The sequence below is a fragment of the Artibeus jamaicensis genome, unplaced genomic scaffold, assembly GCF_021234435.1.
Source record: "Artibeus jamaicensis isolate MK-2021 breed Jamaican fruit bat unplaced genomic scaffold, CSHL_Jam_final contig_685, whole genome shotgun sequence".
NCBI lineage: Eukaryota > Metazoa > Chordata > Mammalia > Chiroptera > Phyllostomidae > Artibeus > Artibeus jamaicensis.
The window spans coordinates 20,869,191-20,894,735 of NW_026521924.1; the positions used below are offsets into that span (position 1 = coordinate 20,869,191).

A 25,545-nucleotide genomic window follows, 5' to 3' on the forward strand; every position below is an offset into this window, starting at 1 on the left:
ACACATTGATGTTTCTCTCCCTCTCTTCCTCCTTCCCTTCCCCTCCCTGTAAGAATAAATAAAATCTTTTAAAAAATAAAGTCTTTTAAAGAAAAAGGAAGCATGCCTAGAGAAATGGCAGTTAATGCCATGGTGAACTGCAAACATAAATTTTAACCTCATAAACAAATGTGGGCGTGCCTGAAACTTCACCTCTGTGTTCTATGGGACTACGCACAGGCATTCATAAAAAAGGTTCTGTGTTCCCTTTGGGAAATGGTGGATCACATAAGTTTAAACAGGATTCTTGACTGTAGGTCGCTCAGACTTTTGAATGAGGTGATGAGCACGCTGACTTTCATAGAGGAGGGCGGGCCTATTGCAAGAGACCTCTTTTTGTGCACAGGGCTCAAATCCATTCTCTGAAAGTATTGCAAGCGGTAAAAAATAACAAAAGGAGTATGGAGTCCTAAGGAAATGACCCCACCTCTCGGCATAAGCAAAGCTTTTCTGGCACATGCCTGGAGAGTATTCCTGTAGCACAGAGTTTCTCAAGGTGAGATCTGAGATCCATCTGCATCAGAGTCAGCCGGGTCTTTGTTTAAAATGTTGATTAGTGGCCTCACTCCCAGGGGAGGGGGGAGGTGGTGAGTGTGGGACACTGTTTGGTTCAAGAATATTTGTTGCCACTCCCTGGGAGAGAATTATATTTCTTTATCTAATAATGTTGGACTTGGCCATTGCTGACAAGCTTGTAAATATTTCAGTACATATCTAAGAGATAAAGGATTACTTAAAGGAAAATGGAACCACACCACCCTGATCATACCTAAACAACTCTGATAAAAATGCCTCCTTGTCATCCAATGGTCAGTATTCAAAGATAGTTGTCTCATTTTTTTCCTCCCTGGTCATTCTGTTTGAGTCAGATCCATCCATACATTTCCAGGTCAACCTGATCAAACTGCAGGGTCGACATCCTCTTGAAAGACTTAGGGTGGCCACTGGAGAGACGGCCTCCCCACCTCTGCGGGTAGTTGGGCTGGGGAGTCTCTATACTTTACTTACGGGACTTAGGGACTTAAAGACACAAGATCATGTAAATAAAAAGTTACATGACAAAAGTCCAAGGGTGAGGAATGAGTCAGGAACGAGGCTGCAGGTGACCTGCACACCTACTTAGTTAGACCACACGTTTAACTTGAGGTTCTCAGTGGCCAGGGCAGAAGGAGAAACCTGATTGGACCTACTATTTGCAATGTTCCTAAGACGAAGGCAGATCCAGGTAGAGGAAGAACAATCCTTGGTACTAAAAATCCGGTAAGAATTTCTCACAGGTGTCCGCTCATCAAAATGATAGTTAAGCATCCTGACAATGAGCACAATGACAGATATTCTTTCTGGGTGTGCCCAAACACTAAACTTGGCAAGAGTAGCTGTACAAACTGACTTGGATGTACTCACAGGTGTTGTGTGAACATTTTCAACATGTGCTTTATGTTGAAAATGTTCAGATGAGCATTATTACATGAGGCTCACTGGTGCCACCCTCCCAGAAACATGTCCCAGTTTGCCTGGCAGAGTTGCAGTTCGTGCCCGTGAACACCCCATTTATTCTCAAGTGTCCTGGTTTGAACAATAAAGCATGCAGCCTTCCTCTCTCGAAAGCTCCGGACTGACCTCAGCAGGCCCTCCCCGGCTCATCTGATGCCAATGCCACACATGCGTGGTTTCTTCGGGCCCGGGTGGCAGACTGCCCTGGTGGCTGGGTCTCCTTCCCAGTGGATCTCTCCACACCTCCGTGCCCACGGCCTTGGTGCTAAGCAAACACTTATGCTAACATGTGGGAACTCGATCGTTCGTGTGCAAGCCAGCAAACCAGACAGGTTGACATGTGTTATAGCTTTCAGTGGGCTGCACCTTAGCCTCAGTGGAAAATCCCAGTATGGTATGATTCAGTAAGAGCAATTCTATAAGGAAAACCTCTTCTCAGACTGGGAGGTGGCTCTCTGATCTAGCTTGCTAAAGTAGACCCCAGGGAACTTAGGGTTTTTCTTAGGCAGCCAAGAGTTTTAGTACATGACTACAAGGACAGTGTAGTGGACATCTGTCATTTTCACTTCATCCATTTACCCTCTGAAACTCCCCCTCAGATTTCCCTCTGTTCCTAGCTGTTAGTCAGTACCTGCAGTTCTGGTGAAGCTGACCACACCTGTCTTGTGGTGGAGCGTGGCCCAAGTGTAAGCCATTGGCCCTTGTGACCGATTCGCGGGGGGATGCATGGCCAGGTACTTTTGCCGTGGATTTCTGGAAAAAGCCGTGATGCCGAGAGGATGCGGTGGCTAAGCTGACATGGCCAGCTAGTCATCACGACACCTGGGTCACTGGAAGACAGAACAATATGATCACAAATGCAGCGGTGTCTTGAGTCAGAACTACTTTTGGACTTTACACGAGCCATTTTCACGTAAGTGAGAATATTACTTGTTACATAAAAGCATTTACTGGCACAAAGACAAAAACTCCTAAATCTGCCTCCTAAACAGGGCCAAGATGGTAGGGCTGGAAACAGTTCAAAGCAGAAAGTACCAGTTACCATAGGCACAGAAAAATTTCTATCATGTACTCACGAAATGTGATTTTGAGGAGCATCTTTCTGGAAAACCTATTATCATGCAGAAGTTGCAGAATGTGTCCTTATGTAACAAAATGATCAAACTTTGATGAATTGTTGGCAATGAACTAAATAAATTCTGGATGCCATCTCAAGACATAATGGTTTTCATTTTGGAGTTGTTACTTTAGGCCATTCTTTCTGAAAATAGTTAATTAGGCAAGACAAGAGAGTCTACTGAGACCATTCTTGGTTTTTGATGGTAAGACCAAACCATCAACATCTAGGTTATTTCTTAGATGTTTTCTCCAATAGATACTTATAAGCAAAACAATCTATTAGGGACAGCTGGACTTGGAGAACTTTCTGGGACAGGTAAACTAATTCTCACCTAGGAGAGTTATGTTCTGGTGGTTTTAAATGGTGCATGTGGTTGGAAAAAAAAAAATAAACCATTATCCGGGGAATTAGAAAGCCTGAATTCTAGTTCCAGTTCTGATGCAAAATTAGCTTATTGACTCTGACCAAGTCCTTTTAACCTCCATGGGCCTCAGGATTCATTCTATAAAACAGTATTTAGACTAGATGTTTTAAATTTTTTTAAGTAAGATTTTATTTGAGTCAAACTGACAACATATACTGGGGAGCAAGATTTCAAATGCTTTTCCAGATCAGACATTGGCTGAATTCTCCTTCAGCTTTACTGTCTCTTTGTAAATAGGAAGACTTCTTTATATAAATCATATGAATAATTTATAAAGTACAGAATAAAAAGTGACAGTTATTGCATTTTCCTTTGCATTCATGGATAAGCTCTGTTTTCTGTACTTGAGCCTTTGATGAAATAAGACAAAAATAAAACAAGGAAGAATCAATGTTATGAAGAATGTTAAAAAAGTATAAAGCATGGTGTTCACATATACATTTGCTCAATAGGCACTTTTGTTATTGGGCTAGAAATATGAAAGTGACATGGTCCTTGTCCTTAAGAAGCCTGCAGTGTAACAGTGGAGACTAACTATAGTTCCACTGAGCAAGCTTTATCACGCAGGGATACACTGAGCACACAGGTCCTGGGTCTACAGAGCGGGGGAGGCTTAAGCCAGATAGTGAGCTTAGAGAAGAATTCTTCCAGCTGACCACTATGAGGATATGTTAAGGGGTAGATGGAGAGTTCTAGGCAGAGGGGTCATCAGGTACTGCATCCAATTTTCATTATTATGGAAATAGAGAAGACACATGGAAAATAAATGTATGCATGTAAATTTGGATTCACCCCCTTGGTGAATTTGGTCTATTTGAGTTAAGGAGAGCTAACATGGATTGAATGAATATTTGCCAGGTCTTACGCTGTGTTAGGGACTTTACATGTTATCTTATTTAATACAACCTTTTAAAATATTAGATGACAACCTGGAGGTGGGAAATGGCAAAGTTAGGATTCCAAGTCATATCTGCTTGTCTCCAACCCTTGATCTCTCCATGGCTATGTCATTTCTCTGAGCGTGCATAATTTTCTTCACAGCTCCGAAAATGGGTAGATTCCGAAGCCTCTCCCTTCCAACTAGTTGCCTACCCATAAAATCTTTGTAAAAGTATTGTAAAATCTTTTACTTGGGCTTATTAGCTCTTGTTAGTGAACTCATTCTCAAGCTTGTTGATTAAAAAGAATCCTTTGAAGGGAGTTCTTAAAATGCAAGTTACCAGGCTTTGCTCCTGGAGATTTCTGACTGAAGAATGGACTAGGGACTAGTACACACTGTATTTTAAACAAGCATTCAAATCACATGAACAATCAAATTGTCGGAAACGCTGTGTTAGTGTCCTAGCCAACTGGTCTGCCATTTCTAAGCCTCTTAGTCCAAACTATTTTCATCTCCGTTTTTCAGCATTACTCTCAAGTCCCCTGAAGACTTCCTTCCACACCGTTCACCACTGTTTCTTTACTGATAGTAATAAACAGTTTACAGAGCACTTATTTACTATTCCCTCTCGCCTCCACTCTGAACAGAAGCTCCACGAAAGAAGGGGCTGAAACTGCAGTACGTGGGCGCTCCGGAAATATTTACTGAACCAGCAAACCCACAAGGCAGTTATTATTATCCTTCAACTTGAAACTATGGGGGAGAGTAAAAGAGAAACGGTAAAGCTGAAAAAGCTTGCGACCTAATTAGTATTCAGCAGTTAATTTTGGATGCACTCCCGCCGTTCCCACTGCCTGCCAGCAGTCCCTCCCCCAAAGTTCGCCCTTCTGAGGCAATGGTCCGCCACCCAGGCCAAGCCACGGTACTAGAGCGGCTACTTGGAACGGCGACCCACTGAACTGTCGCGCCCTTTCTTCTCGAGATGGGTATGGATCACGTGGGCCTGAGAGCGGGGCTGTTCCGGGCTGCTCGCGGAGGACTGGCTGTCCACCACGTGGTGCAGAAGGCTGGGTTGCCCCACTCGCGGGCCACGCCTCCCAACCCTTCCCGGGGCTTGCGCGGAAGGAGGCGGGAGGAGCCTTCCTTGTGACCTTTCACCCCAGCATGGCTGCGCCCATGGGACCAGTGAAGTTCTGGCGACCGGGTAAGGCTTTGAGCAGAATGCCGCGTAGACGCAGCCGACTGACTTTGGTTTTGGCCTGGCTGCTGGCGTCCTGCAGCCTGCGGACCTGCTCGCAGGCCTAGCCTCGGCCTATTGGCCACAGCCACCTCGATGATGGTCGGTTCTTGCGACTCCAGTGCTCACAGTGGTCCAGAGGGATTCGGGGGTCACCTCCCAGCCTGGGCAGAAATTCTCTCTGTGACCTTGTTTGAGTCTCCCAGCCTCTCTGGGCCTCGTTTCCTCACTCCTGATGCCTGTCTTGCTTAATCTGCGATATGGGGAAACGCTAAAGCGCCCACGCGTGTCCTGTTACCTCCCTGGGGCTAACCGGACAGGCGGTGCCACCTAGGATTTAGGAGCTCCAGCTGTGGAGTCAGACTGCATGGGTTGGGATTTTCTGCTCTTCCCGTAGTGGCAGAGTGCCTTTGGGCAAATCACTTACTTAATCCTTCTGAACCTTATCTTCCTCAGTTGTTAAACGGGCGGAATTATAACATTTATCCTTGAGCTAGAATAAGGAGCACTAACAGTTGTCTGACGTAGAGTAAGAGCTCCTAAAAAGGGAAAGTTCCTTATTTTGTTTTAGAGTAAGTCTTGTCCACTCCAACTGTCTAGCAGAAAGCGAACTCCTTCCTATCGGCTGACAAGGACTTCCCCTCTTGCAGTCTAACACGAATCTCAGCCCTAAAATTCTTTGCTTGCTTTATTTTAATTTTCTCTACTAGGATTTTATTGGATGTGTACGTGTGAGACCCTGCTAGATGCCGTACTTCCTCCCTTTCTATGAGGTTCTCCTGAAAAAACACGTTTTTCCCCCACACTGCTTGCACCTTTGCCAGTCTGCATGTGCAAAGTATATTGCAGCAAAATTGAAATGAGACAGAGAAGGTAAAACAAGGAAAGCATTTAACTTTAAAGGGTATTTTAGAGTGGGTCCCTGAAATTCTAACCGTGTACATATGTGATGTGGGAGATAAAACTATGTAAGAGATGTGTTAGTCACAAACTACAGATTTTAAAAAAGAATTAACAACAATTTTATGATTCAGCATTTCAAAGTCATTAGCCAATTATCTATCCATCCTGAATTTTATTTGCAGCCAAAACTAAGCTCCCATTAGGTAACAGGGGTACCTACCCTCTGTTTATTCAAGCCTTTAATAATGGGTCAAAGTGTGAAATATAATAAAGGCCTGATGAATGAACTGTTGAAAATCAAACCAGGATATTATTTTAGTTAAAGAATGTGGGATTACTCTAAGAGTTTTATTCCATTATTTAGTTTATTCACTGAAGGTATATTTACTGTACATCAAATTTTGAGGTCAGGAGACAGATACAGAAGACCAGGCATCTACTTTGCTCTCAAGGTTTATTCTCTGTCTCTTAATCATACCATGAAGTTCGATACCCATTAAAGAAGATTTTAAAATGAGGCAGAAAAGTGGTGGTAAGGAAAATGGGCCCTTGAGTTAGGTGATAGAGCTTATCCTTGACTACCATTTACTAACTCGGTGACTTGGCAAAGTCACTTAAGTGCTGAAAGTCTCAGTCATCACCTTATCTATAAATTAGACATAACACCTACCCAGAGGATTGTTTTAAAGACTAAATGAAAGTACGTGTACAGCTGTTAGCACTAGGCGCATATTAACTATTATAATTATATGGAAATACAGAGAAGAGGGAAAGATGGAATGTATGGATAAGAAATACTTCATATAGTTAGTGATATTTTTTTAAAAAGGTAGTGGGTTTTTTTTTGAGGCAGACACTGAAGCACAAGTAAGCTTTTGTTCCCTGGAGAAGTAGGAGAATGGAGCTCTAGGCAAAGGGCACAACATGAACAAAGGCAAAGTGGTGTGTGTGCCTCAAGAATGTCCAAAAAACCAATATAATTGAGTAGTGTGATGGTGTGAAGTGGTGGGGAAAAGGATGGGGCAAAGTAGGTTTATAGTTTTTCATATGGAAAACAATACAATGATAAGTAATAATAGAAGAACAAACTGTGTTTTGTATACTCACAACTGTAAACCCACTTTCTCCCCACCCTGTATTTTGGGGTTTAGCAGGAAATGAAGCTAGAAAGATAGGGGCCTTGTTGTGAGAGGTGTCATGGCAAGTTAAAGAATCTGCCCTTCATTGCTATTAGCAAGGGATGACATACATGATCAGGTTTGTTTTAGAAAGATAACTTTGGCAGTGCTGTGCAGAATGGTTGGGGGAGGAAATTTAAGTCAGGGATACCCTTAAGAGAAGGTACTACTAAAACTGAGGAAGGACATTGAAAGCCTTAGTTTCGGCCTGGGGGCAGTGAGGAGGGAGGGACCTTGTTGGAGGGACATTTTAGAGGCAGATATATGAGATGGTAAAGTCAGTAATGACTCAGATTTCTGGGTTAGGTGACTGTCTAGGTAAGAGGTTCTCAAATTTTGCTGCATAGTTGAATCACTTGGGAAGCTTAAATGTCCTGCCGTTCTGTCAGACTCTATGGCTCTAAATCAGAAGTCTGGAGGGCCAGGAACGAAACACATCAGTGTTTTTAAAAAACATTTCCCAGCTGAAATCAGCATGTCAAAGTGTGGGAACCACTTATCTGGATAAATTGTTGTCATCAATTGAGGGGGGAATGGATTTAGAACACACTAACTAGGCCCTAAGTTTGTGCTAGTCCCTTTTACTTGTATCATTTTATTAAACAGTCACACTATCTCTGTGATGGTGGTATCACTCTCATTTGACTAGGGGACGAAACTGAAGTTCAAGGTGTGAAAGTAGAATGTGGTAATTACATGGTGAACGTCAAGTCGGGGATTGAAGCTAGATGTAAGGCTAGATGTTAGAATCATGAACATGCCCCATAGGCTGGGAGTCACACATTCAGATAGCTACAGGGGCCTTTCAGGCAGTGTAAATAAGTGAAGCTTTGGTTGGAAGTAATGTGGAGTGTGGGGGCTGTGGCAAACTAGAACACGCATGTGCTGATATACACCTGAGCTTGCAGGTGCTAGCGAAAGCAGGAAGTTGTAGGTAGTTCTATCCAGTGGTTGTCGTATGGGCTCAGAGTTGCCCGATTTTATGCCTAATACCCAGATTTGAGTGGGAAATTTTTACGTTTTCAATGAACTATTTCAAATGTTTTAACCTAGGTGTGTTTGGGGACCTTGAGTGAGTAGTTTGCGATCTCTACCAGTTTGTGGTGTCTGCCTCACGAGCTCTCTCTGAGCTGCCTGAGCTTTCTGTTGGACCAGCCCAAGTGGATCAGAAGGGCCTGGCCATTTTTCTTCACTTAGTCAACAAATATTTCATGATTGCTGCCCACAGGCCTGGCAGAAACTTTATAGCAGCAACTTTGGAGGCTTTTTTTAACCTGACCTGCAGTAAAGAATATACTGTGCTGTGATCCAGCAGGCGTACACACACACCCCTGAAAAAAGTCGTACAAAAACAGTATTGCTTCCTAGGACACACTCCGATACTTCCTATTCTGTTTCTAGTTCACTATTAAAAAGTGCTGGTCATGATCCACTACATTAATTTCATAACCCACTAATGTGTCACCACTTCAACTGAAAACTGTGTGAGAAGGAATGCTAGATTGAGGGGGTTGCTGTTAATCAGCCTTTTAAAAAAATATTTCATTTATTTTTAGAGAGGGGTAAAGGTAGGTAGAAAGAGAGGGAGAGAAACATAGATGTAAAAGAGAAACATCAATTGGTTGCCTCGCATACCCCCAGACTGGGGTCCAAAATCATTACCCAGGAATGCGCCCTGACTGGGAATCAAACCTGTGACCCTTCTTCACTTTGCATGACGATGCCCAACCAGCTGAGCCACACCAGGCAGGGCCATTTATTAGATTATCGAAGGTATCTGGGCCTCCCCAAAATGTAAATCGAAATCATTGGGCTAGATATTCTTGTCATAAAGGATGTTCTTTCACATACCATCACAGAGTCTGAGTTCAGAAGACCTGCGAGGTAATAGTTTTGAGTAATTACCCCTGTAGCACCCCCAAAAGAAGGCTGCGCGCAGCATGTTTGAACGTAGAGAAGCTTTTATTGCTGCACGGAGGCACCGTGCCCCAGTGCTGGGCAGCTCTAACTGCTGAGTTGAGTTCTGAACCCTGTGTCATTTACTGATTACTCTTACTTCTGTCCTAGGGCTACACAGACAAACTGGCATGAAAAGTTGTGGAAGTGATCATAAAAATGCTCCTCCTAAGGCGTTTTTCTTTTCAGGCTAAAAATCTATGATACCTTGAACAGTTTTTCATGATGGGATATATGGCTTCCCTATACTTCACCCTCCTGAGCACCAGGTCATCATTGTCCTTTCCAGGAAATGGCTGTGGAATATGTGGCTTAATCTGCTCAGCACAGCGGGTTCTTAGAACGGCACCTCCCATCCAGCCGTTCCAATTCTGTGATTCAAATGGGGGCCCCACTCCACTGGCCATAGTTGATTGGATTGGGCTGGGCATTGGACCTATGCTGGGAGAAAAGAGCCTCCCACACCCTCAGACAGCACACACCTGCGGCCCCCAGTGCCCCCCGTACTGGCTCTTTAATGTTCTCCGTACACATACTGCCAGTTCACACACTAAGTTACGTTCTGTCGGGAGGAAGAGTAGAGGCAGCGGTAAGCTGCGCGGGGGTAGGCCTGCCCCACAGTGTCCATGCTGTGTCTCCGCGCTTCCTCCCTGCTGGGTGAGTGAATGAATGATTGGTGGAGGGACTGTGGGCCTGAGCTGTGGCACTGTCAGCGCGCCTGATTCCAGCTCCTGTAGAGAAGCCACCCTAAGGGATAGAGAGGACCTTGTCGAGAGGAGCAGAGATGAGAGAAGAAGAAGGCCCAGGCAGCCTTTGAGTCCTGGTTCCTGTGGTCTGTGACCTTGCTGCTGTCCTACAATACTAGGACTCATCCGTTGCGTTAGCTAATTCCCACCAGGTTTCTGTCACTTTTGCTAAGGCTTGGTTGATAATATGGATAGGGAGGCCAGAACTGAAAACATTGTCCTATGTAACGGACAGTCGTGTGGGGCCAGTTTGGAGCCCACTGGGACTGGACCTCCTTTGTTCTTGAAACTGCAAATGAAGCCTACAGAGAATATTTTTGTATTTTTATAGGTATTGTGCTTTTCTATATGCTTTCCTGAAGTTAAAGTTTAATACCTCTCAGTATTTTGAGATCATATGTATTGCTTCTGTTGTATAGCTTCATCTTTGAATTTGTAACTTGTGCATATTTGTCTGTTTGCCGTATCAGAGAATCTGAAAAAAAAAAATTTCTGTTACAGGTACAGAGGGACCAGGTGTCAGTATCTCTGAAGAGAGACAAAGCGTAGCGGAAAACTCTGTGACAACCGTTGTTTACAACCCTTATGCCGCCCTTTCTATAGAGCAGCAGAGGCAGAAGCTGCCGGTGTTCAAGGTACGTTGGATGAGCATGTTCGTTCTGTTGGCCTGAAGCCGTTAATGGGCACTGGAGTGAGGTCGCCGTAGTGATTCTTTAGAACACAGAGAGCTCGCGACTCCCTTGTCTGCAAGGATGAACTTGGCACAGTGTGTGTGTTAGTTAACCTTGTGAGTCTTCAAAGTCCTTAAGATTTTTTTTTCAGTTAGATCTTCCGTATTGAAAACTGGAAGAAATGGAATGATGTTCTTTTTTCCCCCTCTTTGTTTTCAATTATGGACAAGTTCAAACATACAGAAAAACAGAGAAAATGGCACAGTAAACTTCTGTGCATCCAGCTTCAACAAATTACCAACACATGGCCAGTTCGGGCTTCCCTTTTCAAGGCCTGTTTCTTTAAACAAGATTAAATGGGAATATGAGGCGGCTTCTGTTCCAAGAGGTCAACTCCCACTGAGACAGGAACCGGATATCAGAGTGTTAAGTACGTGCCATGTGCACATCCGGACACTGGGTTTCATTCGTCTCATGACCTGGACGCACCTCTTGTCATCTCACAGGAGACCAAAGGGTAAACTAGGATTCAGAATATGTTCCTTTACAGTGAGTTGTGGTTCAGTACAGATGGACCCAGTCCACGGCCACACCTCCTCCCTGTTGCCACGTCCACCCGGGAAGCCAAATTGTAATCAGGAAGTGGGCTTAGAGCCGATGGGGATTTAGAAACAGTTGAAGGATATTTTATTTACACAGCCCCTGATGAAGGGGGATGAACTGTCCCTGCTTCACCCCATGCCTCTGGAATGACCCGAGTGGGTGTGGCCACCAGCACCCTGTCTCTCTCCCTCTCCTGGACAGTGCTGGGTGTAGCCCGCCAAGTTCTTATACTCAGGAAGCCCACCGTCTAGATTGCTAACTCCTCTCATATTAATATGTTCTTTTTCCAGGTGGATATTAAATGGCAGTCTTACTCATTTAGCCAGGTGGCTTTGGTAAGAGGTATATGTGGCCCCAAACATCTCAGTCACTCGCATACTGCCCGTGTCTGGGTTTCCTTCTCAGGTGGTTAACCTCACCCATCCAGTGTGAATGGAAACCAGTTTGGTCCCCAGGAGATGAGCTTACGGGCTCCCCGTGGCTTCCTCACCACGAGGGACACAGTTGAGCTGTGGCAAAGGGTCTGGACTTCAGAGTTCAGCCCAGGCTCCCTTGTTTGTGTGCTGTGGGGCCTTGCTTCACCATCCGAGCCTACAACACGGGACTAATAGTACCTCCCTCGTAGGATCGTTACAAAGACCAGATGAGGTAACTCAGGTAGAGCATTTAGCAAGATGTGTGACATGCAGAAAACATTCCAGGGCAAGAAAATTATTATTTACCAGGTATTTAATTTTGACGTTTTCTCGATTGATCCTTGTCTTCTAGTGATAGGATAAAGGAAGCCCCAAGTGAAAAAAAAAGAGTAAAGAAGAAGTTAGCATGTGTTGATGCAATTAAAATGGTAAGGAGAGGAGTATAAGTTACTGATAAAAGGCAAAGCAGAGTTTGAGCATAGTTAAGATCTCACGTGATGTTAAAGATAAATCTCAGATTTATTCATTCACCACTCCCCTGTCAAACAACTAAAACTAAAAGTAGCTTTGAAAAGAAGTTGCACTAAAGCCTCAGTGCATCTAAAGCCCACCCCCTTCCCCGGTGCCATCACGGGATGGCCTTCCCCTCGACCACCTGCCTGCCCTAGGCTGGCATTGTCTTTGGGCCCTGGACACGGCTGTGCAGGGCGTTGGAGCTCACCGGGGCCCTCCTCCACGCTCTCCGTGACTTGCCCGCCTGTGCCTTTCTTTCCGTGGTGCTGTCATTTCCCAGTCTCCCAACTGGAAATCTTTTTCTCATCTCTCGAATGTTGTTGCACTCTTTCCATTCGCCATGCTTCGCATTCAGCCTTGAAGTTCTCCCTCTCCGGTCAGCCTTGCGTGCTGCTGTCTGGCGTTCTCGAAACAGAGCCTGCGCTTCTCCGCAGGCACGGCCTGGGCTCCAGCTCTGCATTTAGGGCCTTTCCCAGCGCGGCCCCACCGACCCCCTCAAAACCCATTTCCACACCAAACTCTGAGCCTCTCGTGAGCTTTTTACCACACCCCTCTAATAGAGATTGTATAGTTTGCTTATTTCCATCTTCTTTCTTTCGCTTGTGTTATTTCCCTTTTCTGGAATGCCTTGTCTGTCTCTGTCTGTATTCAGATTGTCTTTCCAGTTTTCCTTGGTGTCCACTCATCCATCCATCCACCCACCCCTCCAGGATGGATCTACCATTTACAAAGTATCTGCTAAGAGCCCAAACCTTGTCCCTTCTACCCTACAAAGAGAAAGCACAAAATGCACAAAACTGACAAGGAAGCATCTAGATTAGTCATTAGGCCACTTGAAGCCAAATCTCCTCAGGCTGCTTGTAGAAATGGAGATTCCTGGGCCTGACCCTAGCCCTGCTGAATCGGAAACCAGTGGGGTAGGGCTAGGGATCTTCGTTTTTAACAAGTACCCTGAGAGATTTTCACACTAAGGTTTGAGGACTACATAATTAGGGCCTAAGTAAGGCCAAATTAAACACCTAAAACAGCTATCATGTGTTTGAACCAGTGAGGCAATATCTGGCTCCTCTGATCTTCACCAGATGCACGGCTGCCGAGGAGTCAGAGGGGCTACTCAGGGATCAGAGTGGGAGGGTGGGCGGGTTTCTTTAACACTTCGTTCCAAAGCCGGAGTTTGTTGAGACATTTCCATGGCTTTCCAGACCATCCAGTGTGTCTGTCACCGAATGTAGTACCCAGATACGTTCTGAAGCGCAGTAGTTAGGATGTTGGAATTGTCCGACTTTCCAGGGGCCGAATCAGCGTTTTTTCTCCCACCGTGTGGGTAAAGGGAGGCTCAGTTGAACTGTAGATGTAACCTGCGGGTACTTTGTTGTGAATTTGGAGTGAGAAGTAGTGGTGCAAGCATATTCTTCCTGTCTTTTTTTTAATGAGTTCCTCAGTGAAAAAAATGTTGGTTAGGTGATACATGCTTGCTGTGCAAAATGTGAAGCTCTCCCTCACAGCCCTGCTCCCCAGCCTCCCTGTTCTCTCCCTGGAGACTGCGCAGTTACCAGTTTCTTTTTCCCAAGGACAGTGTGTACATAAGCAAGCATGTTGTATTTACCCTTTAAAGCGCAAATTCTAGTGCATTATTTACACTGTTCTGCACCTTGCTTTAGTCCCTTCACATATCACGTATCTTGTTGACCACTGCGTATCAGTGCAAATAGACCTTTGCTCTTTTTTAATGAGTGCATGTGATTCCATTATTGGAATTATTTCATAGCTGATGTAAGCAGTTCCCTGCTGGTGGACGGTTAGGCCCTCCGAGTGTCTGGTCACTATAAACAGTGCTGCAGCGACTGTGCTCGTGTGTACCCGGTCGTTCTCGTGTATTTGCATGTCTGTAGTATGACTTCTTATCATTGAAGATCTTGATTCAAAGGGTGTCTGCTATACGTATTTTGGTAAGTTATTATACTCAATTAGAATCGTATCAGCTTACACTGATACCAGCAGTACCTAAAAGCTGGAAATACAGTTGATAGTCCTTTTAAAAATTTAGTTTCCTTTGGCAAACAGCTCATAATGTTTAGATGCCTTTGAGTAGGTCTCTTGAGAAAAATGTATGGTTCTGCTTTTTCAGCTTAGGAATCATATATTATACCTGATAGAAAACTACCAGACGGTGGTGATCGTTGGAGAAACAGGATGTGGGAAGAGCACGCAAATTCCCCAAGTGAGTATGGATTTAAATGTGTCTTTGCACTTGGACTTGATGGGAGGGGTTTGCATTTGGACTTCATGGGAGGGCTTTCAGAACGAGAACTTTCTTCACTATCATTTACATTTTTACAATCTTCTCTCAGAGAGGAAGTATTCAACCCAACTAGATATTTTCATTGAACTTTTGGGGCTTATAATTTCTTTGATTAGTACTAAAGTAACGGTTTTCAATTTATTATAATTTCAAAATAATAGTTGAATAGCCATACTCCGAACGGAACAATGGGGACTGACTCAAAGAGGTGTAATGTATTGTTTTTGTCCTCAAATAATTATAGTTGAAGAGGAGGAGTAAAATGAATTATTGCTATATTGTGAATAAAAATTGACTGTTATGGAATTACAGAGGGACTCAGGAGAAGGTTCATGTTAAATTATTGAGAGATTATCAGTTATAGAATAATAATAATAATAAAAACTAATAATAAGTACCACATAAAATGATCACTTTAAGTAATCTATTTAACACTGCGATCTATTTTGGATTTAAAAAATGCATATAATCAAATAACTATATAACCAATATTATAGCAAATAAGTACATAAATCAAAGAAATACATATAGTCAAATTTTACAAATACTAATATAATTCATGGCATACAGGCATATGAATAAAATCTAATTATTTAATCTCCCCAAACTTTTTGTATGGTTGATGTTTATATTGCGCTCTGTCTAAGTGTACGTAAAAGTCTGTGTTCTGCAGATTTAGCACTATTTTTTATTTTCCCCCCTCCCCCAGCACTGTTCTGAGTTGACTCCTGAGTGGGTGCTGTTCCTTGAAGCGGCTCTAGTATGTGGAAGTTCTGTAAGACCGGGGCGTCACAATGTTGGATTTTGCCTTGGTCCTTCTGATTATCAGCTCTGATGTGGACTTAAACAGATTACCAACCATTTTCAAGCTTCAGAACCCTCATTTGCAAAATAATTTCTAAAATGCCTGTCGGGGCAAGAGCCATCTGTTATTTCTCTTCTCAGTGATTTTAACACAACCCAGAGTGGCCGTAGGGGAGCTTGTTTCTGGAGGAGTGGTGTCAGATGTGTACTTAGATGGGACTTTACTTGCAGTACCTCGCAGAAGCTGGCTGGACCGCGGAAGGAAGAGTTGTGGGAGTGACCCAGCCTCGAAGAGTGGCTGCCGTGACGGTGCGTGTCTGTTTCTCGTTCCTTTGTACTGCAAAGACTCCGTCGTGTGTTCTGTTTCAGTGACTTGACTTTTTTCTTATTCCCTAAACGCTCCACATGGATGTCACTTTGCTCATTAAGAATTTAATTCATTTTAAAAAGAACCATGACCTGGTTATTTTTATAAAATTGATCCCTGTACATGACGAAAATTTTAAGTAGTAGTAAGTACAGAGGAAGTTAAAACAAAAACAAAAAAAGAAAAAAAACACCCCAGATCTCACTGTCCAGCAAAAATGCTGTGGATGTTCTCTTAGGTTCACGTAAAGAAGAATGGTTGACTGGATGGATGCAAATAATTTTATAAAGATGGGATCGGGGCCATATATTTGCTTTTGCTGAATTTAACAAAGGAGGAAACTACAGTGAAAAAGTAGTTATGTTGAACTTCGGATACATATTGTTTACCATGAGAGAATTTATTAACTCATGAAAACAAAAAAGATTAGGGAAAGCTTTAGGGTGTTACTTATATTTGAAACTATGTTATAGGTATTTTCCTTCTATAAGAGTGAACACAATTATTTTTTCATCGTTCCCCTCCATTTGTTATAGATGCAGTGTTGTAATTTTTATTTCAAGGTTTATAAATATACATTCTTTTCTGTAATCATAACTCCCACAGGTCTTTAATTCCAGTTTAGTTTGAATGTTCATCACTAATGATTTCCGTTGCTTTGCCAACCTTGAATTGCTTGGTTTGCTTTATTGCTTGATTAGCTGCATGTTACATGCCTGAGAATGTTTGATTGTGTTCTTTGTTGATAGGAAATTCTTGGTTCCACTCTCCTTCCCTGGAAAGGGCGCAGAGGCCGCGACCTTGACTTTTGTTGTGGAGGCTCCTTGGACAGAAGTCTGAGGCCCAGCAGGACTTTCCTCCCCTCCCTCCTGGCTGACCTTCCTGCTCCAACATGTTTATGACGGTTTTTGCACCAGCACGTGTCTCGATGCTGGTGGCTGTCTCGTTTTTTCTTAAACTGGAAGAACTTTTAATCTTCAGGTTCAAATCTTTTTGTATCAGGCAGGTTTTCTTCTATTATATCTTGGCACAGTTTTCTGTTCCATTTATTTTATTGCTTTTCTGAGAGTATTGATTAAGGGTATACCAGATCTCCTTTGTTTATTTTTAGTGTTTATCACCATCTCTGGAGTCATGTGCTCTTTTCTGCTTGGTTTTGTGAGATTTCTTTAAGCCTGTCCACAGTGTTCATGATTGTTTTCAGTCAAGTTTATTCTGTTATATCTGAATCCTTTGTATCTCTACCTGGGTCTTGTAATTATGTCTTTGAATGTTTTTCTTAATGGATAGAGAAGTAAATATTTAGAATGGGAGGAGATATTATATTACATTATAATTTTTTAAAGCAGATAATGCCACAAGCATTTTTTTTAAAGGACAGGAAAATAACGGTGCTTTAGTTAACTAACTGCCTGACACATTTCTGTAAATTTTTTTCCCATGCAGTTTTTGGCAGCTTTTGCATCGATCCCCTCTTCACATGACGGTGATTTTCTCCTACTTTCCTGCAGAGAGAGTAGTACTTTCGTGTTAAACCCAGCGTGGCTGATTCAGATTTGCTTTTCATTATTGACACTGTGGAGAAGTTCCTTTAATTTTGTAACTGGCTGTTTATAGCATTGCATATATTTTCGGGGCTCTTCTCAAATTTGGGGAAAGCCTTTCTAGCATCTTTCATCTGTCGTGTTTTCAGACCAGCTTTTGATCTGAACAGTTGAGACCTTGTTTCTCTTTGATTTTCTTTGACTTTGTATCTGTTCCTGAACTTGTTATTAACTTAAGGTTGTGATTTCTTCAAAACTGGATTTCTTTGGATGAATTCTACTTCTGATTGTTTTTTTTGGGGGGGGGAGATAATACTTTTAAAGTCTCCTTTTAAATTGCTTTTTTGCCTATGTCCTTTTCTTTTCCTACTTTCTTCATTGGCTTTAATGCAATGGGCTCGTGTTAGTACGTTTAATGGCTGCAGGATTGTGACGTTGGACTGGTCTGGACAACGAACAGCCTCTCAGCAAATCTCTTAACCTCCTTCGCTGCGGGGGACAAGGATGAGGATGAGGATGTGGTGGTACACTCCTTGATGAATGAAAGGTCTGTAATGACTGAAGATAAAATTCTCTGAGCTCTCGGACTTGGAATTTGCTGCCTGCTTCTGATTGCCTGCCTTCTCCCTCAGCTCCCCGCCACCCCCTTGAGAGTCTTTGCTGTCGGAGTGGGTCCCCCACTGAGACATTTCTTACACCTTCACCTTCGGACCCTGAATACAGTACCGCTGAGGTCTTCCCGATACAGGGGTTGTCGGCCCTGGCTGTTAGGGTGGCCGCGCGGATGTTGAGGGAGCCAGCCCCCCGCTCTGGCTGTGAGGAGGCGGGGCCTTCCTCCTGGTTCAGACCCACAGCGTCTGGCAGCTCTCCTTCCTCGTGTACTGTTCGGGCTGCTGCTGTTTCCTTCTTTCATCGGGGTGGAGGTTTTGGCTGATAATATGTTTTTTTCTTTCCTTATTTTAAATCAGCTCTGAGAGGAGGCCATCTTCACCTGGACGAGGAGTGAAGTCTATTTTTGCTGTGTCCTGAGTTTTAATTATTGTGTAATCTTTTTTTTCCAAAGTTCATTTTCTGATTGTCTTCAAGTTAGAAATTATGGATAAACATTTTTCAGGTCTTGTGTGTGTGTGAAAATGGAGTTAACAGCTTGGAAACTACTTCACCTTTTATGTCACAAGAGATGACTCCGTTGCTTAAATTTTTCCCACTTGTGGTTTGGAATCCCAGCTCTTGATCAGTTTGCATTTTAGCTCCAGATTTATAGCCATGGATGATTCCCATGAATCCACATGCTTCCTCTGTAGAGAATTGAAAGTGTGTAAGTTCACCGTGTAATGTTAATAGACCTGTTGGATGTGAAACACTACATCTCAACAGTACTTTGTGCACAGACCGAGACCTGAAAACAGTCTCGGAGCCTCAGAACAGTTTGCATAAGCCGTTGCTTGGTCTCCATGAGAGGCAGTTACTGCTGAGCGAGGTCACTGAGCACAGAGAGCCTGGGTTTGGCTTCAAGGCCAGGGCCTGCCTCGCACTGTGATTCTGGACAAACTCTAAGCCTGTCTGATTTCATTTTCTTTCTTTGTGAAAAGGAGGTGTCTTGCCCACCTCATGGGCTGTGTACATATTTAATGAGATACAATTTATGAAAGCTTGGTGCACAGGACTGGCAGGTAGTTGTACTCAGTGATTGGTTTTCCTTTTACCTCCCTTACCTTGTATTTATTTGTTTTTGTCAACAATAATATTTGTTTAGTCCAATTGACAAGGTTATTGGGAGTATTATAGAATTTAATAGAGGTAAAAATCTATTAAAAGCCAGTAGATTATGACCTTTCAAATATCAAGTGGTGTGATCATAAATACATTTTTTAAAAAGTTTGAAAATAAAATACATACTTTTTATAGTAAATATGTATAAATAGTGAAGTAATAGGGCTAAGTAACTGGTTTGGCTTCTCCCTTATAAACTCAAAATGATTATATTTTTATGGAGAGGGTTGGTTCATTTATACTCATTCCTTTAAGCCTGTTTGCCCCATCAACTACTAGTGTTTCTATGCACACATTTGCCATTTCTGCCGCTTTCTGAGATTTATTGTACAATGTTCTGTCAGGTTGGAATTGGAACAGTAACAATAACAAACCTGTCCCGGTGAAATACTGTGTATCGGGAAATGCAACCTGCAGAATTAGAGCAGTGTAGGATGAATTTCTGGTTTCATAAGATGTTTTGAAAGAGTGTGTGGTGCAGCCCAGCTGCTGGGTGAGTGATCTGTTTTGGTCCAGCAGATCTGCGATTTCGAGTCCCTGGGCAGAGCCATTCTGATGCTCGTCTGCTCTTCAGTTGCTCAAGCACTGATGGCCGGATAACTCCTGGTGTGCGTGGCCTGGGAGCCGAGTGCAGGGAGGCTCTGGGCTCCTGGGCCCGAAGCTGTGGCCCAGTGGCTGTAACAGTGAACTCCGCTTCAGGCACGTCCTGAGACTGCCCACGTGCCAAACCCAGGACTCGGGGACTGCGTGGGGAAGTTGCCTCACGTTGGGTGGGTGTGCCAGGTCCCCAGGAAGCCTCTACAGCAGGGGTGTCCCACCTGCGGCCCGTGGGTCGCATGTAGCCCAGGATGGCTACGAAGGTGGCCCAACACAGATCATAAATTTACTTAAAGCATTATGAGATTTTTTTGTTTTTGTAGTATTGCTTCCCTTGGGTTCTTTTCAGTAATTTATGTTGTGAATGTTACACTTTTTATTTTAAACTAAATTATAAGCTTACTGCTCTTCTACTTTTCTACTTATTATTTCAAATATTTTCTACTAATAAGTTAATAACCTTTGACTGTCCTTGGGGGGGTTAGAGATCTTGCTGTTTTGTATTTTTCTGTTTCTCACACTCACCTTTCATTTGTCCTGTAATTGGTGGGTGAAAAGTCTATTGAATTGATGGGCTTCATAATATATTACGCATTTTCTTTTCTAGCATTACTTTATTATGTTAACTTGGATCCTCGGTTAATTTTCTCATCGGCTCATTGGCCCTTTGTTATTTTTAATCAGCATTCTCGTCTTTATTTCCTCTTTTAATGGTTTTAGTAGCTGGGACACTGCGGCAGGTTGGTTTAGGTTCTCTTGCTCTGGAAACATTATTCCTTTGCCTCCAAAGAGAAAGTGAGTTTGGCCTGGTATTGAACTTGATCATTCCTGTCCTCCTGCCTTCACGGTCCAGGGGCCAGTGGACGGTGCCTTGTTTCAAGGCAGAAAACACGAAGATTCGTGCCCAGTTGGTATGCTGAAGGCTTTAGGAACAGAGGGAGTCTCGTCACTTCTGCTTTCCTTTTTGCTTTGGCTTCCAGGAAATTTAGAGCTCAGTTTGTAGTTCAAGTTAAGTAACTTCGGCACATCCGTGTTTTAAAAATCTTCTCACTGGCCTGGATCTTTTAAATTTCACCTGTCATTTCTCTGATCCTGATCTGTAAGATCTTTTTGTGATTTTGTTTGCATCGTGTATATTCTTATAAGTTGCCTCCAGTTCATTCTGGAATGAGGTGGGATGTATAAAGTTAATAAATCACAAAGGTTATCATGCTTGTTCTCTAATAACCTGCCCCTTTTCTTTTTCCTCTGCGTTCACATGCTATTTAAAAGTAACTGACCTTGGTTCTGTCTGGCGTGGCTCAGTTGGTTGGGCATCGTCCTGCAAAGCAAAGGGTCGCTGGTTCAGTTTGCAGTCAAGGCGCATCCCTAGGTTGCAGGGCAGGTCCGTAGTTGGGGCACGTCCAGGGGGCAGCTGATTGATACATCTCTCTCTTTCTCACATCAGTGTTTCTCCCCTCTTCCTCCTCCCCTTCCCCACATCTAAAAATAAGTAAATAAAATCTAAAAAATAAGTGGCCTGTAGGCTTTCTGTAGTACGTGCTCTGCGCGGTAATTTCTGTGTCTGCTTCGAGCGTGGTCTTTCTTCCCACAGGTCGCAGGCAGAGTGGCTGATGAGAGGGGCGCGGTGCTGGGCCACGAGGTGGGCTACTGCATCCGCTTTGATGACTGCACGGACCCACTGGCCACCAGAATTAAGGTGAGGTGCTCAGGCTGCTTTTCCTGCTGTAAACAGGGAAGGCGATCACTTGGAGGGATTAAAAACATGTGGCAGTACTGCTGACCGGACACCTTTAGTTTGTGGGGAGGCACGGAGCCTCGAATCGTGGCCCTGGAAGGACCATGAAAGTAAGGCCTTGGTTCTGCAGATGAAGCAGCTGAGGACCGGGGAAGTTGAACGACTGGCCGGTGTTATGTCCCCGCCAGTGGCAGAGCCAGGACTCGAAGCTGTCTTTCTTGTGCATGTTTTATGGTTTTTCCACTGATCCACACAGCTGTTCAAATGCAGAAACCTGTCTGTTAAAGGCCTAAAACCAGAGACAAGGTAGTAAAAATTGATAAAAGTTTAGGACCTAGTTTTACTAGTTAGAACTTTCTGATTTTTACAAGATAATGGATTTTATATGTGTGTTCTTTGACCTGCATGCTAATATTAAAGTAATTAGTGCCAGTAATAATTAGCATACCATCAGCTCAACAGTGTCTACTGGGTACCATTGTGCTGGAATCAAAGTCTAGTCACATAGTACTCTGAAACCATCAGTGAAAATGCTTTGAGGAAATGAAAACTAGTTCTTTGAACGTTAACTTATCAATTTGCAACAGAGGAAAATTGAAAATAATCAGATGAGTTAAATGAGCAGTGTAGTGATTTGTAAAAAAAAATAATGGACCTTGTTTTCCAAATTTTGTATTTTGTTACCTTTACAGTCATTTTACTAGGTAAAGGGACTGTTCTTCTGTATCATTAAATATATTTACACTAGCTAACTTTTAGATAAATTTTAGTGGATTGTATAACCAAATGGTTATTTTAAAAACTTTCGTGAAAAGCTTTTGTATTCCATTGGGTCATACTTCCAATGCACTCAGTTCTTAACTGGTGGCCTGTCACTGGTTCTCAGTTTCACTCCGGGTGTTTATGTGGCAGCTGGAACCAGTTACAGGAAACACATTGTGGGAATGCATCTTGCTCTTGTAAACAAAATGTAAAAACACTAAGGTACAGCATGCAAGAGAGATGCTTAGCCTTGTTTAAAGTACTGAACTGTTTTCAGTGAGAGTAACAATATCTAATTCTTGTTGAATATTCCTAAAGCATTTTATAAACATTCATTAATGCTAAATGATAATAGCTGGCACTCTTGCACCCTGTATACTGGGTCCTGTGCTAAACACTTCACATGTACTGTCTTACTCAATTCTCACAGTAACCCTTTGAGGTAGGTACTTTTATTACTTCCCTTTTGCAAATGAGGAATCACGTCCAGAGAGGGTAAGTAAGTTGCCCAGGTTTCACACAGCTTGTAACAGGTAGAGCCAAGATCTGAACCCCCAGCAGTCTGACACCGGGGCCCATGTACTTAACCATGGTCCCTTCCAACCTCCCTGCAATGGTATCAGTTGAAGTTGCAATTGATTTCCTCAAGAGCTGCAAGCCCTTAGTTTCTGGGACATTTTAAGAACGGTTATCTCATACTTGTGGCATTTCCTTGGGCAGGCACAGGTCTGTCTTTACTGCCTGTTCAGCAATACCTGTGGAGCCGGCCCAGAGGAAGTGAGGCTTAGCCCACGTTTGGACAAGAAATGCAGGGGAAACTCAGCTGAAAGAATTTCAGACCCCAGCTGGAGGTCTCACGTTTAAAGTCCTGTTCGTGAGCAGTTCTCTTGCTTGATAACTGAAATGGCGGGGCATTTCCTCTTTGTCCTTACGGGGATTGTCTTGTACACATTAGTGCGGAGGTTGTTTAGTTGCACTTGAACTCTAAAAAAAAAGTCATTAACCTACAGTATAAAGTGGTGGTGGGAAAATGGAGACAACATATTTGAACATCAATAAAAAAATTCTGAGCTATAAAAAAACATGGTATAAATGAATTATTTCTAAATTTTCTTATGTGTTTGTTTTTTAGTTTCTCACTGATGGAATGCTGGTCAGGGAAATGATGGTTGACCCTTTGTTAACAAAATACAGGTAAATGTCTTTTTCTTATGATAACTTTCCCGAAGTTTCAAAAGCGCATGAGCACACGGAAAAGCAGTTGTGTCGGTGGCCGGGGTTCACGTCCGTGTACAGCTGCCCCAAAGCTTTTGTCCTGACTTTGGCTGTGAGGACCCTGTTGTTTTCCTCAGAATTTACACACAGTCAGAAAAGGGCAAACCACAGTCCCTGACGTTACTTGAACATCTGTTGATGCGTTTGCCTCTTACGTCCAGGGCTGCTGGTGACGAGTCGCAGCATGGACTGGGCAGCATTTGCTGCACGCAGTGCTCAGAGTCCAAATAACTGCCCTTTCTCCCCCGGGGTCTGTCTCGTCTGTCATTCTCGGCTTTAAAATTGTCCGACCCAGGCTCCGGGATTGTGGGAAAGGATATCCCACTGGGCTCCCTGGTACACATGCAGCACACCTGTGATCGTGTGCCTCTTTTTGCTACTGTATTTTCTGCAGTGTAACAGTCTTTTAGTGGTTGGACCTTGTTCCAGTTCATATATGCTCTATGGGGCTATATGTTATATGGTATATATTTTATATATTTAAAATCAGGTTTTAGATCTTATTGGAATCCAGTGTAAGAGGTAAGCTCTTTACGAGAACACTTTAAAAAAAATCCTCACCCAAGGATGTGTTCATTGACTTTTAGAGAGAGCAAGAGGAAGGTGGGGGGGGATATTGATGTGAGAGAGGAAACATTCCATACTTGCACCAACCAGGAATTAAACCCATACCCTAGGTATATGCCCTGACTGGGAATTGAACACACAACCTTTTAGTGTGCAGGATGACGCTCCAACCAGTTGAGCCACCCAGCCAGGGCGTGGGTGGTAGAGCTCTAAAGATAGCAATAAATACACCATTTTCTTCACTGGGTTATGTTAATGTCGCCATTTGTATTTGTCAGAGAGGAGTTACAGGGCTTTATTTTGACACAAGGTGGTTGCGTAGGGGCTAAGTACCCAGTCGTCCCTCCGATGATCTGGACGGGACTGTGCGGGTTGGGGGGGGTTGTCTGGACGCTCACCGAGCCCCTCCTTCTGACCGGCAGTGCCATCATGCTGGATGAAGCCCACGAAAGGACCTTGTACACGGACATTGCCATCGGCTTGCTGAAAAAGGTATGGCTTCGCTGCCAGGCATCTGTTTTTAAGGCTTTGTTTTGTTTTGTTGCCTGATTAGGAAAATGGAGGAGAAAAACTTTACATCCTCATCCATAACCCTAATCCTACCCATTCAGAGAAAACCACCGGTGGAAAGTTGGTGTGTTCTCTTCTTTCTCATGTGTGTACGGACCTCTCTGTTTTGGCACAGTAGGGATTGGGTTGTATGTACTGATTTGTACTGTGCATATTTCTCTTAACATCACATCAAAATCATGAAGTGTCATGAAGTATTCTTTGAAGATGTTATTTTTAATGTCTATATCATTGTATCTCCATCATAAAGTATTTGATTTTTCCCTTACCGTTAGGCTTGCAGGTTTGAAGTATGTTAAATAATGTCATAGCAGGTACCCTTGCAATGAAATCATTGCATTTTTGTTTTCCTTTTATTTTTCAAAACATTTTATTACAGCAAGGTTCAAACATGCCCCGGATAAAGAGGAAGTTTATGACCCCCATAGGCCCGTCCTTTGGCTTAGATAGTTGTAGCTTGTGGCCATTCTTGTTTCAACCTTATCTCTATCCTTTCCCACCTTCTGGCCTTTTTTTTCTTTTGTATTTTCTGATTGTTTCTCTTGGAAAAATTCCTGGTCACAGGAGTCTAGAAAGAAATGGCAGAGCAGTGAGTAAGCATCAACTCTGGGTCAGACCGCCCGGGTTCAAACTGACTGCTGAGCTTATTCATGTCTACCGTGGGGACAATGGAAGTGTCTGTGTGCGCGCTGGTGGGCTTTCCTGTATGGTAGCCCTCATCACCTTGGAGTTAAATCGGCTATGGTAGAGTAAAATAAAAAATTCAGTCCCCAGTCACACTGGCGGTGCCAAGGGGCCGCTGCAGGGGACGGAACCCCTGCACATTGAAGAGTCCTTTCGCACAGAGCTGCTGTTCTGTGTCACAACTGTTGTGAGGCTTAGATAAGACAATTAAAATTCACAGGGTGGCTCCTGGCACAGGGGCACCAATAGGCTCTGAGGTACTTCAGTGCAGAATAGAAGAAGGTGCCCCCAGCGGGGGGAGGGGAGGGCGGACTGACTTCTGACGCCCTAGCCTCCTTAGCCGGCACCTCGGTGCAGCACGTGCAGTACCCAGCGGTCCCAG

At 43.5% G+C, this 25,545-nt stretch overlaps 1 protein-coding gene across 1 annotated transcript in view; it reads left to right on the forward strand.

Moving 5' to 3' along the window:
• The first annotated feature begins 5,109 nt into the window (after positions 1–5,109).
• DHX35 (DEAH-box helicase 35) overlaps positions 5,110–25,545 on the forward strand; it is a 58,179-nt gene continuing 37,743 nt past the window's right edge. Inside the window, exons 1-7 of the mRNA XM_053671288.1 lie at positions 5,110–5,161; positions 10,479–10,612; positions 14,309–14,401; positions 15,518–15,595; positions 21,162–21,266; positions 23,200–23,261; positions 24,332–24,401. Of these exons, the coding sequence (XP_053527263.1) occupies positions 5,122–5,161; positions 10,479–10,612; positions 14,309–14,401; positions 15,518–15,595; positions 21,162–21,266; positions 23,200–23,261; positions 24,332–24,401 (582 nt within the window). The 5' untranslated portion in view covers positions 5,110–5,121. The remainder of the gene's footprint in view (positions 5,162–10,478; positions 10,613–14,308; positions 14,402–15,517; positions 15,596–21,161; positions 21,267–23,199; positions 23,262–24,331; positions 24,402–25,545) is intronic.